This window comes from Mytilus californianus, unplaced genomic scaffold (assembly GCF_021869535.1).
Source record: "Mytilus californianus isolate M0D057914Y unplaced genomic scaffold, xbMytCali1.0.p SCAF_6, whole genome shotgun sequence".
NCBI classification, from domain to species: Eukaryota; Metazoa; Mollusca; class Bivalvia; order Mytilida; family Mytilidae; genus Mytilus; species Mytilus californianus.
In genome coordinates, this window is record NW_026262712.1 from 84,106,473 (window position 1) to 84,123,278 (window position 16,806).

The 16,806-nt window shown below is 34.6% G+C and overlaps 1 protein-coding gene across 1 annotated transcript; it reads left to right on the forward strand.

Moving 5' to 3' along the window:
* Positions 1-9,222: 9,222 nt before the first annotated feature.
* LOC127705060 (RING finger protein 145-like) lies at positions 9,223-16,532 on the forward strand. Its single transcript, XM_052209334.1, has 3 exons — positions 9,223-9,338; positions 12,243-12,443; positions 14,533-16,532. The coding sequence occupies exons 2-3, from the start codon at positions 12,329-12,331 to the stop codon at positions 16,242-16,244; spliced, it is 1,827 nt and encodes a 608-aa protein (XP_052065294.1). The 5' UTR covers positions 9,223-9,338; positions 12,243-12,328; the 3' UTR covers positions 16,245-16,532.
* The last annotated feature ends 274 nt before the right edge of the window (positions 16,533-16,806 follow it).

A 16,806-nucleotide genomic window follows, 5' to 3' on the forward strand; every position in this document is an offset into this window, starting at 1 on the left:
TTGATGGATACGCTCTGGTGCTTTCTGTAGTGAATCTTGGGTGTCAATTTTGGTGACGAGCTACATTTTTTTGGAGCTCGGTTTCAGCATTGGCACTTGACCCCGGCTCGCCACGGTAATACAGTATCGCCCTTGTAGGCACTCCGAGGAGGGTGGTTGACAAGAATAGTGAATATTTTTCCTCTCATTATGGCACACCTAAACCCAAACTCCAAATCAGCTCTTTAAAAAAAAAGGAAATGTGACGACTCTGAGCCCTGTCAGGAAGATGATAGTTGGCCCTGATTTATTGTGATAACAGGTACTGTCGACAAACCTATATCCAAAATTTCCCCTTTTGTAATTCAGAAATGTTTTCAAGGCATTGCAGTAATGGTCAAAAATGTTTCTAAAATGAGATCAGGGAATTTATTAGTTGAATGTATAAACAAAGGTCAATCAGCTAATTTGCTGAAATTGACAACTATAACTGGTTTTGCTGTTTCGGCATCAGCACACACTAGTTTAAACAGTAGCAAGGGAATCATTCGAGACAGACGTCAATATCTTTCTGTTCTAACTGTTGAAGAAATTTGCAAAGAACTTTCAAACCAAGGTGTAACTGATGTGGTTAGATTCCAAATTAAAAAGAATGACCAAATGATTAAATTAAATACTTATCTTTTGACTTTCAAAACTCCAACTCCTCCTTCCTCTTTGAAATTGGGATGCTTTGGCATCAAGGTAGACATGTACATCCCAAACCAATTATGTGTTTCAAATGCCAAAAGTTTGGTCATGGGACCAAACAATGTCATGGTAATGCAGAAATGCTTCACAATTGTTACATGCATGGGAATGAGGGTTACAATGGTTACATACATGGGGAAGTCAGGTTACAATGGTTACATACATGGAGAATGAGGGTTACAATGGTTACATGCATGGGGAAGTTGGGTTACAATGGTTACATGCATGTAGATATGGCACAAAATGTGCACCTGAATATAGGTATCTTGTTTTGTTACCCCCCCCCCCCCCCCCCCCATTGAAGCAATGGTTACATTGGTTACACACATGGACCTTTACTAAATGATATGCAATACCGGCTTTATAGTTGACCATTTCTGCTGCAAACTGAATAGGTAGGGGTAGAGCTATTACAATGATTACATACACATTGAAGTTGGGTTACAATGGTTACATGCATGTGGAAGTCAGGTTACAATGAAAAAATACATATGAATATATGATGATTTATGATAGTTTGTATGAGTGTAACCAATGTAACCATTATGTCAATAGGGGTTACAAAACAAGGTAACTTAATTCTGGTGCACATTTTGTGCCTTATATGGATAGCTTCTGTTTCGAATGATTTCAAAGCTACGAACAAGCCTTCGTATGCCAGCAAAGTTGGCCGTTCATTCAGTCACGAGTCGACACAGACTCGAATGAACCGGCTCATTGATGCCATCACCTAAAAAATGAAAGTAAGAAATCAAGTAAAAAAGATACAAATAAATCAGACAGTTGGGGCAATGGATCTATCTGGGATCTTCCCGACGATATAGATAATTCATCTATCGTAAATAGTCTTCCGACATCTGCCTCTAATACAAAGTCTACTAGTTTATCTTTTACATCTCGTAAACATTCTTCTAAAGCCCCGTCTCCTCTTCGTTCTCCTAAACAGCAGATCGTCCCCAAAACGCCAGTAATTTCCTCCCCTCAGAAGTCATCTGATAGGTCACGGGGTAGATGTGGAGGCGGAGTAACACCAACTTCGTCTAGTCAAGGAGATCAACGACTCTCCTCACAAAACAGATTTGTCACACTCACTGATGAATCAGAAATGGAATATGAAAGTGTTTTGCCACCCGAAAGATCACAATCTTAGGGTGATCGAAATAAGAACGCTGGCAAACTCGATAGCATTCGTCCTTCTATTCATAAATTATGACAAGTATCATTCTATGGAATTGCCGAGGTCTTAAAATAAATCTTCTCGCGTTAACACTTCTAGTTCAGTCTTTTTACCTTATTGCATTTTGCCTTAAGAAACTCATCTAAAAGAAAGTGACAATGTATCTTTAAAAGGATACAACATTGATAGCACATTTTCTAAGGAAGACGAACGTGCTGCAGGCGGATCAACCATTTGTGTGAAGGACAACGTCATTCATAGCACATTCCAACTCACCACAGATCTGCAGGCAGTTGCAGTTCGTTTATCATTAGATAAAACAATTACATTATGTTCTATATATATTCCACCTAATTCAAATATAAATAAAGCTAAACTCAAAAAACCTCACTGACCAATTACCTTCACCTTTTATACTTATGGGAGACTTCAATGCCCACAATCTCTTGTTGGAAAAGCAAGTATCATAATTCCAAAGGTAAGATCATTGAAAACTTTGTCTCAAGAAAGATTATGCATTTTTAATGATGGATCTAATACTTATCTCCACCCTGGAAACGGGTCTTATTCTGCTATTGATATCACTATTTGCGATCCGTCTCTTCTTCTTGATTATTCATGGCGTGTCCATGATGATCTATGTGGAAGTGATCACTTTCCAATAATACTTGAACATCTTTTTCTTCTGCTCAACAGAGAGTTCCACGTTGGAAACTGGACAAGGCGGACTGGCCCTTGTTTGAGAATCTCTGTCAAGCGGAGCTTCAGTCAAAGATGTTTGAGACTGTTCAAGATCCCATTTTAACTTTTAATACAGTTTTAACGTCAATTGCTGACAGAACAATTCCTAAGACCTCGGCAAATCCGAAACATTCCAGCAAACCATGGTTTGATGACGCTTGTGATCAAGCCATAGATGACCGTAAAAAATCTGAAAGACGGTTCAATCAACATCCTACGACGGAAAATTTAAGTAATTTCCGTATTTTTCGCGCTAAGGCGGACTTGCAGACAAGCACGACGGACGTCTTGGAAAAAATTTGTCTCGGGGATAACATCTCGTACTCCGATGACAAAAGTATGGAACATGATACAAAAGATAAAAGTTAAAAATTCTAAAGCCACGGTAAAACATTTGAAAGATGGCAATAATTTATTAACATCTGAAAAAGATATTGCCAACAAGCTTGGTGAAACTTTTGCGAAATCTTCTTCTAACAACTACAGGGAAGATTTTAAAAAAGTTAAAAAAACAAAAAGAAAAAATGAAGTTGAACTTTAAATCGAAAAATTCGTAAGGGTTCCGCGGAACCCAGTGTGTCGCCTACTTTTGCTGTTAGTCGCAGGCTCAACAAAAATGGGGAAATAATTATTAAAAATTTTCCTCTAGATACTATCTTTTGATTGTAAGAAGCTTCTGTTCAAGTTCGGTAAGAATCCAGGATGATTTATGAATCTAATAAATGTTTTATAAACTTTAACTGCAGACTGTATGTAATGTTAACTGGAAGAAAAACTAAGTCCATTTATAAGTAATATACGGAAAAACAGGAAATAAATTTTTATAAAATTTACTTCTGGATACTATCTTATGATCATAAACAAGCTTCTGTCGAAATTTGGTAGAAATCCAGGATAGTTTAAGAAAGTTATTTAAATTGTAAAAACTTTTTAACCACAGAGTGGATGTAATGTTAACTGGCAGAAAAACTTAGTCCATTCATAAGTAAAATACGGATAAACAGGATTTTATTTTTACAAAATTTACTTCTGGATACTATCTTATGATCATAAACACGCTTCTGTTCAAGTTTGGTAGAAATCCAGGATAGTTTAAGAAAGGTATTAACATTTTAAAAACTTTAACCACAGAGTGAATAGTTGTGGACGCCGCCGACGACGACGACGGAATGTAGGATCGCTATGTCTCGCTTTTGCGACAAAAGTCGCAGGCTCGACAAAAATGGTGAAAATTATAATAAACTCTTTTCTCTGGAAGAACTTAAAACATCTCTGTCAAAAGCCCATGATACAGCTTGTGGGCCTGATAATATTCACTATCAACTCTTAAAACACTTGCCAGATTCCTCGCTGGGAGCTCTTTTGCAGCTCATGAATAACATCTGGGAATCTGGTGATTTACCATCAACTTGGAAGCTTGCAACCGTCGTGCCTATTCCAAAACCAAGTAAAGATCACACGGATCCTATTAATTATCGACCAATTGCTCTTACCAGTTGTGTTTGTAAAACACTAGAACGGATGGTCAATGATCGCCTTGTTTGGTTCCTGGAATCAAATGGGCTATTAGCCAATATTCAGTGTGGATTCCGACAGGGTCGCAGTACTCTTGATCATCTTGTTCGATTCGAATCATTTGTCCGTAATGGTTTTGCGAAAAATGTACATGTGGTGTCGGTCTTTTTCGATCTTGAAAAGGCCTATGACACGACATGGAAGTATGGTATTTTAAAAGATATTTTTGATATGGGTTGAAAGGCAATATGCCAAATTTTATTTTGAATTTTCTGTCTAACATACAATTTAATGTTAGAGTAAATTCAACCATGTCTGATCTGTATGATCAAGAGATGGGTGTCCCTCAGGGGGAGTATTTTATCTGTTACATTATTTAGTCTTAAAATTAACAGCCTTGTTGAAGTTTTGAAAAGTAATATTGAAGGTTCATTGCATGTTGATGATTTTTTAATATGTTACAGAGGCAAAAATGTGAATAACATTGAACGACAATTAATGGTCCTCGGAAAATGGTTTTAAATTTTCTACTTCAAAAACGGTTGGGATGCATTTTTGTAACGAAAGGAAATTGCATCTTGATCCAGACCTCACCTTGTAAGGAAACCCAATTAAGATGGTTGATGAAACCAAATTTCTTGGGTTAGTTTTCGATAAAAAGTTAACCTTCTTCCCCATATCAAAATGTTAAAATCGAGATGTTTAAAAGCATAAGATATTTTAAAAGTTGTCGACAGCACTGATTGGGGTGCTGATCGCAACATCTTAATTTATATAGATCTATAGTTCGATCTAAACTATGTCAATTGGACATGCTTTGATACTATATATGCCCTTGAATTTTTACTAGATAACATTTTTGTTCGCTTTGGAGATTCCGTATATCGTCAGGTTATCGGAATTCCAATGGGGACTAACTGTGCACCACTTATTGCGGACCTTTTTTTGTATTGCTATAGTTACAATTTATGACAAAAATCAGCAAAGACCCATCGAAACAACATCTGATACACAAATTTAATAATACTTTTAGATATTTGGATGATATTTTGGCTCTCAATAATGACGACTTCAGTATGTATACTAAAGAAATTTATCCTGTTGAACTTACTTTAAATAAAGCTAATACTAACAATGACCACTGCCCTTTCCTCGATCTTGATATCTATATCATTAACGGAAAGCTTAATACTAAAATATATGATAAAAGAGATGATTTTTCATTTCCTATCGTTAATTATCCATTTGTAGATGGTGACGTTCCCTTGTCACCATCTTACGGTGTTTATATATCTCAACTTGTACGATTCGCTCGTGTATGTAACAATGTTTTAGATTTTAACGAGAGAAATTTATGTATTACTGAAAAATTATTACACCAGGGTTTTCGATATCACAAACTAGTCAAAACATTTACTAAATTTTATCATCGGTATAAGGACATCATTCGTAAATATAGCTCAACATGCAGACTTCTTACACGTTCAGGTATTTCACATCCAATTTTTTATGGAAATATTCTTTATAAAGCACAAAAATGTCAGTATTCACCTCTGAAGCTAACAAAACCTTTAAATAGACTTATTAAGAAGGGATATAGTTACGATACTGTTGTCAGGTCATTAAAGATTACATATTTTGGCGTTAATATTGATTCACTTATAGGGTCTTTGCATCGGCACTAAACACATTTATTTAAAAACCAGTTGTTGGCATGACACGGGTTATGTTCTTCTCATATATGTTATGATGGTATGATACTAAACCCATAACGGGAAGGATTGTGCCTGATATTCATATGATGAAGACATAATATTTCAATCAGTTTAATTGAAGTCTGGAGCTGGCATGTCAGTTAACTGCTAGTAGTATGTTGTTATTTATGTATTATTGTCATTTTGTTTATTTTCTTTGGTTACATCTTCTGACATCAGACTCGGACTTCTCTTGAACTGAATTTTAATGTGCGTATTGTTATGAGTTTACTTTTCTACATTGGCTAGAGGTATAGGGGGAGGGTTGAGATCTCATAAACATGTTTAACCCCGCCGCATTTTTGCGCCTGTCCCAAGTCAGGAGCCTCTAGCCTTTGTTGGTCTTGTGTTATTTTTAATTTTAGTTTCTTGTGTACAATTTGGAGTTTAGTATGGCGTTCATTATCACTGAACTAGTATATATATTTGTTTAGGGGCCAGCTGAAGGACGCCTCCGGGTGCGGGAATTTCTCGCTACATTGAAGACCTGTTGGTGACCTTCTGCTGTTGTCTGTTCTATGGTCGGGTTGTTGTCTCTTTGACACATTCCCCATTTCCATTCTCAATTTTATTTTATAGATTATGGTTCAATAGTGTATGGCTCTGAACGGAAGTCCTACATACATATTCTCGATGCTGTGCATCACCAGGGTTTGTCTTGGCGCCTTTAAAACCTCACCAGTTGAGAGTCTGTATGTAGAGGCTGATGAGCACTCACTCTCCAACAGACGTTTGAAGCTTGGACTTCAATACGCTGTCAAGCTAAAAGCATATCCAGAAAATCCTGCCTACAGCTGTGTTTTTGATCCCATTTATCAAGATATATTTGCAAAACATGAAAATAAAATTCCTTCATTAGGCATTCGTTTAAAACCACATTTAACTTTTTTTGATTTAAAACCTGTTGCACAAGTTGAAACTTGCAAATGCCCTCCATTGGAACTTCCAAAACCGAAAATGATATTTGATCTCCGTAAATACAAGAAAACGGAAACAAACCCTCTTTTAATCCAACAACATTTTGCTGAAATTAAGACAAATTATTCAGATTTTTCAACTGTTTATACAGATGGATCGAAGGATGGCAACCGAGTTGCATCTGCTGCTGTCTTTGGAGACAGAGCTGCGACTCTCCGTTTGTCATCTGCCGCATCCATATTTACTGCTGAAGCAAAGGCAATAAGTTTGGCTTTGAAATTTATTGCTACTTCAGACAAATCCAAATTTATTATATATTCTGATTCCCTTTCATGCTAAAAAGCTATACAACATACTAAAATTTAAAAAAAAAGATAGTTCTCAAGATTTTATATGTAATGAGGAATTTAAAAATTCTTCATAAAGAAATATTTTTTCTATGGGTTTCGAGTCATGTTGGAATCCATGGAAACACGGTTGTGTACAAAGAAGCAAAAAATGCCCTGGATGATCCCTTATCTAACTGTGATAAACCATATACCGATTTTAGATCTAATATTAGAGAATATGTTTTTAAGATATTGGAAAATGAATGGAGTAAAAAAGATGATAATAAATTACATGAAATTAAACCTAAATTAGGTAAACCTTTAAATACTTTAATGTGCAGAAAAGATCAGTGTGTTATTTCTTAGATGCCGTATTGGTCATACTAGAATAACACATGAGTATCTTCTGAAAAATGAAGAACATGTTTTAATTAATTGTATTGACTTTGCTGATATTCGTAGGAAGCATTTCAATGTCAATAATATGTATGATTTATTTGATAGTGTTCCAGTTACAAATATTGTTTCATTCTTAAATATTAAAATGATTTTAAGTTTTATCACGTTATCTTAGTGTTGAATTTTATTTGTAAATAATCAATTTTGATTTAGACTTGAGTTTTTTTTTGTATATTGAAGGACCTTTTGTCTGATTTAAAAAATATACTTTAAATTGTTAAATACTTGAATTAGCTCTTGCCGCGATATAGCCTTTTTGCGCTCATGCAGCGTAAAGCAAACACCAATCAATGTAATATTTCTCGCGGACTACATGTGCATATATGTATTAATCAAGGTTTCTGAAATTTACAATCAACCTTCTTGTGAGCATGCTCTTCTGTGTGATGCGATTTTATTTCCATCGTATATCTCCCTGTTCAGCCAATACTTAAAGTGGGGGTTTTGTTAGTGCAATAGTTCACAGCTCCACTTGTTCAGATAAGAAAGATTTTAAATTCTGTTTTCTAGCACCTTTGTGTTTTTAAATTGGCACTTTGAAGACACAAGGTCAGTTGCTTTCGTCATTTAAGTATCTTAGCAATAGGTCTACAATATTTGGTTTATTGAATTGTGATTTTTACATTTCCATCTTGTATATGTTACTACCCGCATCCTTGATCTTAATTTTAGGTCACCTGGTCTATTATCTTGAAAACATGAATAGATAGACTTAAAAGCAAAGATGAGATTTATAAGCACGTCAAAAATGACTGAAATCGTCAGTCGACTTCTTATAGGAAGTCTGATCTCGGATCCCGTTTATTGTTTTGTCAGAATCCTGTATCCCGACTGGTAAAAGATATTAAACTATTGCTAGACATCGGTTGTTAGAATAAAGCATATTCATTAAGTATAGCAAGGTAAACTAGCGTTCCGGACGTCTGTACCCAAATTGTATCGGTTGAGGACACCCCCACCCTGTGCAACTTGAGAAAAAAATATGCCGCTCTGTAAAAGCCTTGTGAAAATTATCACAGTGTATTCAGTTGATTTGGGTTAGTTACTTTGGAATGTAATTAATTAAATGTGAATTACCAAACAATATTATAGCTATTTATAAATCCTAGCAAATACATTGCAAAATTGTCCAACTGAATTGTAATTATACCCATTTTAAGCAACGCTATTTATTGACTAACAATTACTTTACAAATGTAACTAATTAAATAACAAATGACATTTGAATAACATTTTGTTAAACAAATTCCTACGTAATTTTCGGATACAATTGACGGAGATACCTTGTGTATAGTATTTGTCTTCTGAAATAACCCCATTATGTGACAAAGTTAGATTTTTTAGATACAATTTGTGAATAGTTTAGACATCTTGCTTTTTGGTTTTAATATCGAAAAGTTTCTGTCTCATGGATGTGTACCCCATGTAAATATCAACATAACATAAACATATTGCACTAGTCAAAAATGAAAATGAAAGTAAAATACTACTCTAATCATTTACTATAAATAATCCATTTCAAAGTCCTTTTCGGGTTTACCGGTTTCCAAAATTAATTTATATACAAAGTCGTGTATTTTTTCCTTGTATACATGTACAGGTATGTACGTCATGAAAATTTTCAGGACACCAAAATGCATATTAGGATATATATTTAAACTCAAGTTGTAGCAACCATATACTCGGAAAAGGAGCCGGCATAGTACCCCCTGAACGGTATGTTTAATCATTGCTTATAAGTTTATTTACTATATTTAATCTTTTATATCTATATATAATAAGCTCACTTTTTTAGCTCACGGATCTTAATTTTAGGTCAAGTGAGCTTTTCTCATCACTTTGCGTCCGTTGTCCGTTGTCCGTCGTCCGTTAACTTTTTACATTTTGAACTTCTTCTCGAGAACCACTGAATGGAATGAAACCAAACATGGCATGAATGTTCCTTATGAGGTGCTGACCAAGTGTTGTTGCTTTGTAGCTAATCCATTATCCAAGATGGCCGCCAGCAGGGGGACTTAGTTTAACATAGGACCTAATGGGTAATACATACAAATGTCTTCTTCTAGAGAACCACTGAATTGAATGAAACCAAACATAGCAAGAATGTTCCTTATGAGGTGGTGACCAAGAGTTGTTACTTTGTTGCCGATCCCTCATCCAAGATGGCCACCAGCAGGGGACTTAGTTTAACATAGGACCCTATGGGAAATAAATACAAATTTCTTCTTCAAGAGAATCACTGAATGGAATGAAATCAAACATGGCATGAATGTTCCTATAGATGTGCTGACCAAGTGATGTTACTTTGTAGTCGATCCATCATCTAAGGTGGCCGCCAGCCGGGGACTTAGTTTAACACAGGACCCTATGGGGAAAGTTTAACATAGGACCTTATGGGGAAAGTTTAACATAGGACCCTACAAATGTCTTCTTCTTCTAGAGAACCACTGAATGGACTGAAACCAAACATGGGATGAATGTTCTTTATGAGGTGCTGACAAAGTGTTATAACTTTGTTGTCGTTTTTTCCAAGATAGCTTTAGAAAGGGGGCATAGTATATAACCCTATATCTTAGTTAAAATACAAACCAATGTCTTCCGCTTGAGAACTGATAAATAGATTGAAACCAGTTATGGTATGAATGTTCCTTATGAGATGTAGACCAAGTTTTGTACTAGTAAATATTGAGGCTCCAATGTACCTTGACATTTTGCATTTTACATGTTCAAATAATCTACTTAAAACCCGGTGAGCAATTCAGGCTCTCTTGAGCCTCTAATTTATACACGTTTGTAGTAACAATGGTATATAGAATAACTTTAACATAATGTAACAAAGATACATCCATATGTTGAAGTAAAGAGTGTCCTACCGAAGGTCGGTGGTTCTCTCCGGACACTCTGGCTTCCTACACCAATACAAACTGACCGCCACGAAATAGCGCAATAGTGTTGACAGTGGCGTCAAAAACCAATCAATTAGTCAATCAATGAAGTAAAGAGTGTATGCAATGAGTCTGTCCCCAGTAGGGGTCTGTTATCCAGTGGTTGTAGTTGGTTGCTATCTGCCATAATTGTTTTTTATAAATCAGGAGCTTAGTCATCCAGGGATTTATAATAGCTTACCATACCATACGAGTTTCACTCATTGATGAAGGTTGTATAGTAACCCGTAGTTTTTTTAAATCCTTGTCCTTTAGTCTTTATAACGATACTTGTCTCATTGGCAATCGTAACCCATCTTATTTCTTTTACAATGCAGAAAAAGAAACAAAAAGTAAATCACTATAAATTGAGGGTGAATGAGACGTGCCGTAGAAAACCAGTAATTATTATAAAACCAGGATCAATATAGGATTGTCAACATGTTCCTGTTTCATATAAAAATCTCTAAACTGTCCGAGCTAAAGACAGTTTGCGATTAAGAGAGACTATAAGATCTGCCATCACCACACATTACTCCATGACTTAAAGGACCAAAATGAAACAACGCTTATGGTTGTAGAAACAAAGACAATCGCTGAATTTACATAAATTTTAAATGACTTAAAAGTTTTCACACTAAGGTCAGCTTCTCAATTGATCGCAACATTTTTTAAAACTTGACGCAACTAAATCATAAACAGTTAATTCTGAAAATATTATTTAGTATGTGAACAATCAACGTCATTTGGAGCGACAAAAATCGCAGAATGTGAGAGACATGGATGCCAATCCGGAGTCGACGACGTAAACTTATTCTATAAAGCCTTATATTTCAGAAGGTGGAAGACTTGGATACTAGGTATTTGTATACCGATGCTTTATGAACGAAGCTTCCGTCTGTCATATGTCCATTGTCAATTACCTCATTTACATGGTTCGATGACTGCAGTCAAAAAACGGTATTATAATAATAGCTTTTTATCTTGTGAATTTTTCACTTATGCTATGTTATGGTATATGGGATCTTTACAAGGTCTACATGTCCGTTAGACAGTGTTCACTAGACCTCGACCTCATTTCATATATCAGTGAGCAAGGTTGAGTTTTCGTGATTAGGTCCATATCTCATATACTATAAGCAGAAGGTCAGCTATATTTGGTTATGGAATAATCGTGAGGTGTACATGTTCTTCTGTCGTAGTTTATCTGACATTGACCTCGTTATCATGGTTCACTAGTCAATGTTAAGTTTCGTGATTAGGTATGTTTTTCAGATACTATAAGCAGTAGGTCAACTATATTTGGTATATGGAATGGTTGTAAGGTATACATGTCTGTCTGGCAGAGTTCATCTGACCTTTACCTCATTTCATGGTTCATCGGTAAATGTTAAGTTTTTCTGTTTACGCCTGTACACCATATTTGGTGTATGGAATTAGTGTAAAGTGTACATGTCCGTCTGGTGGGGTTTATATTACCATGAACTTATTTTCATGGATCTTGATATTGTTTAGTTTATGTGATATCTTTAGTAAAACTTTATCTTAAAGACTTATCATAAATTCAACTATGATTAGTAAAGCAGGCATGTTTTTACTTGTCTACTTTTTAAATTTCGTTTTTTGTTCCTTTAATTTTTTCGAAGTTGCACCCATCATGGTTTAAATATCGTTATTTTTTATATTTTTATTCCAGCTTGCCGAGGCAGATTTGATATTTCAATACAAGTCAGTTGTTGCCAAGACAAGGTTTAATATTACACCTGTCAATTGAAAGCGGCAATGATTTCTTTCATAGGAATATTTTACCGAATAGCCTTGCTGTATGCATTGGACACTATAACAAGATTACAACATCTTTATCCAGATCAAGGACAAACTGTATATGATTATATTGGTATGTCAGTAAATTATCAGTAAGCGTTATTTTTTAGAACAATATAAACCTACAAGATACCAAATAATGCACAATTTCTCATCAGTGGTGCTCAACATCAATTATTGGAAACCCGAACGTTAAAAAGTCGGAAAGCAATAAAACAAAATAAAAATGACAAATTAAGACTAACTAACGAATACATGTGGCGATGATGATCATGTGCATCATCTGTGGAATAACCTTAGAACTTCATACATTGTACAACAAAAGATTTTTTTTGAAAATCTTTTTTAAATTTTAAGTTCCCTACATTTTTGTGGTGTGTGTGAGGATCAAATAGTCGCCACTTTCTTACCGTTGATTCGTTTGTCCGCAAAAATTTAAAAAAAAAGATCCGATCCCGTCATACTTTGAACGACAAATTTTTTTTTATTTATTAATATTACTTTTACTGTTAAGTCTGTTTTTTGTGATATACATTTGACATGGCTCTGTACTTATGTATCCCGTCATACTTAGTGCCACAGAGTTATTTTATCTATCAATATTACTTTTACTGTTAAGTCTGTTTTTTGAGATATCCATTTTACGTGACTCTGTACCTATGTATCCCGTCATACTTTGAACGACAGAATTATTTTATGTCTACCTGTGCGAATTTCAAACGCGCGTTTTTACGCCAGTACTTAAAACATTCCATCCTTTATGGGTGGATTTTACATAGATAAATAAAATCGTATAATAAAAAAGCAAAATGAGGATGTTAAATTTGATGTATGCCTTTTTGTGCTTCTTCGTTACATTTGTTTGTTTTTATAGTGATTATGATGATAACACAATATTGACTGCTGTACCCCTATTTTTGACATTTTTACCTATTGTGTCTGTTTGTTTTGTTCACGCATCGTTGTCAACATAATGGAATTTGATGCAACTGTCATACAAGTGAGAGGTTTAGCTAGCTATAAAACCAGGTTCAATCCACCATTTTCTACATAAGAAAATGCCTGTACCAAGTCAGGAATATGACAGTTGTTATCCATTCGTTTGATGTGTTTGAGCTTTTGATTTTGCCATTTGATTAGGAATTTTCCATTTTGAATTTTCCTCGGAGTTCAGTATTTTTGTGATTTTACCTTTTACTACTTTGGCTATAACATCCAGGTCATGGTTTACCTGACTATATCTAGGTGTCAGACCACCAATTACTCCCTCTAAGTAAAAGCGGCCCTACTCTGACACAAAATAGTGCTTTTGATGTCCTTGTTTACTTAAACTAACCAACAAATTTGCAGAAATGAAACTTTTGGTGAAAGAGAAATATATTTAGACCATTTTGAGCCAAAATTTACTTGTCTATGAGTTTGCATTTAAAATTGAGGATTAATGATCATTAATGCGCTCCATAGTATACTAATTTAAGATTTCCAGAAAACCAGGGGTTATTTTTTGAGTACCTCTTTTTGAAGGTCAGTTTTTTTCTTAGAAGGCTTTAAAGGTATGTTGAAAATTGGCATGCATAAAGCTGACACATGTACAATTCAGGATATACCTGGTTTCTCTGAAGTTAAACTTAAGGTAAAATATTTAGAAAGCTGTGAAAATTGCAAAATTTGGTTGAACAGAAAGGGATATTTAATTGGTGGCATGACACCTATCTAGTGGTGGCCGACTCCGTTTTTTTTAGAAAATAGTTTGTTTTATTTTTTACAATTTGAATAATTTTTCTGTCCATAGAAAGAACCCCCCACCCCCCTCCCCTTCCAACTCACCCTCGCCCCAAAAAATAAAAGTTGAAGGTCGGTGCCTTACAGATACATGTATCTATCGACCAATCTGTTTATTTCAAGAACAGAACCGTCTTAACATTTTAAATACACTGTATTTTCAATACTAACAAAGAAATGTTTCACTGTTAATATTTTTTTAAATGTTAAACTTGTATTCGGTACTATTTTAATTTTTTTTACAGTTTCCATGGAATTTAAAAGTGAAATCAAACCAAGAACATTTATTGAACAGCTATTTTGACCTGCATTTGGTTAATGTTTAAAAAAAGAGGAGTGAAATTTTTGTTCTAATGATTATACGGTTATTTTCTTTTCAGGTCTGGTAATTTTAAGTTCTCTTCTGGTTTTGCCAACTAACATTACTGATAGATGTTTGAGGTATGGATCATGTTTTATAATCATGAATATCAACTATCACTTCATGAAGCATTATATTACGAACAACAACTTCTCTTCTGGCAAGGTATTCATTTTAACTATGAAATGTCCTCTGACATGTGTTTGGATGAAGTCAGACTGGATGTACTATTTGAATAGTTTTATTTGCAATGTTATTAGCAATAATAAGCTAAATGTATCTACTTACGCATTGATGTTAATTGTATTTGTATGTTTATATGTAACTATACTTATATTTAGATTGGCTATGGAGCATAGAACTAAAATGTTATTATGGTTAACAGTAACAATCACCTTGCATGTTTTCCTACTCTACTTGTTCCCTGTTAAGTCTATAATTTCCTCTGATGTCAATCTAAAGCTAACAGTATTATTAGTAGTACAATTAGTTTTAGCATGGGTTTATCTCAACACTTTCAGTATTCATGGATACACGAAAAGCGTGTTGATTTCTGCCTTTCTTTATACAGAAACAGTTCCGTTGTCATATTTCATTTTTCTGATTCTGACTGGTTGGTATATTGTTCAATGTCTCGCCAGATTAGATGAATCCAATTTACAAGGACTGGAATCTTTTGATATAAAAAGATGGTCCCAGTCTCACTACAGGGAAATGTTACTTTCTCTTTTCTTTTATTCCATGTTTAACATCATATTCACTGGATTAATTACATATATACAGAGCTCGTTGATTATAAGACATGTTCAGTTAACCGTTAGTATCTTCTGTAAATCATGGATAGGAATTGGTTGCTTCATCATTTTTGTATTCTTCATTTCAAGAGCAGTCATGGCTGCTTGCATATTTTATTTACGAGGATTTAGAAGAATTCGAATTAGAATAGAAAATCCATGTTTGTCTGACTTATGGATTATGGTCTTCCTGGTGGTACACTCTTCCGAAAAAGATACTCATAATCAGGATCAATATCTGATAGCAGGCGTACTAATGATCGTTTCAACTCTTTTGAATGATATGCATAATACTGCAGAGCCTGTTTTAATGGAATTAATTGCTAATAAAGGAATGACACGGAGGCAGCTGATGATTTTTACTTTCTTTGGGATCTTGGGGCTAGTTCCTGTTTTTCTAATTTTCAACCTTCAAGAGGAGATGAATATTCTATCAGTATGGTGGAGGGGAGTATATTTGATGAGTTTGATTCTTACAGCAGTTCAGGTTATTTCCTCCTTGTCAATGCATTGTATTTTGAGATTTTCCCTTTTCAATTCGAACTTTAAAAAAGCTACAAACTGTGTCTTAGGGCTGTCTTTATCTTTCCATATCTTTTATGGTATATCGTTTTTACTATGGTGTATTTCAAGTATAACACTAAGCATATCTGGATTGATACTATTGGTTCTCTCACCTGGATATTTTTACAGTCAGTGGCAACAAGCATGGGAAATGTTAAAACAAAGACAATCTAAAATCAGCCGTCTCGCATGGAGGCCTTGTAAATGGGACAGTCGACTTGTTGCAAATGACGATAAATGTTCGGTATGTTTATGTCCGTTACCACTTAATTCTTTGGGTAACTTAAGAATGAGTTTTTGCCATCACATTTTCCATGAAAGTTGTATTCGAAAATGGTGTGGTATAGGGAACGATTGTCCTTTGTGTATATGACAAAATATGCAAAGGATTTCTTAGCGATAGCACATGTTTTTCGGAGTAGTTTGTTGGTGTTCACGAATCATGTTTTCCCACACATGGCATATTGGCTTATTCGTATTTTGTTTAGTGTCCTGTAATTTGAGTTTACTATATTATTGTTACTTGTCTTGAAGTAATTTTTCTGAACGATGACAATATGAGAAAAAAATTTCTTAATGATGAAAAATATTGAAGGCAACTGTATTTTGTGCAGCTTGATTCTCATTTATTATTATCAAATTAAATAAAAATCACATGAAATTTAAAATTTGACTTTTATATCCCATAAACACACTATTTCTATCAATTTTAGCTTTTAAACTATTCTCAGCATACGTAGATGTAATGTTCTCTCTGATAAAATCTGTTGTCAAACAAACAACAATAAAGGTATTTGTTATTAAGACAGCAACCCAACTTCACAATTAACAAAACTAGAGGCTCTCAAGAGCCTGTGTCGCTCACCTGATTCTAATTTGGTTTTGGAAATCATGTAAAAATAGATTAAAATCATAACAGATACCCTAATAATGAG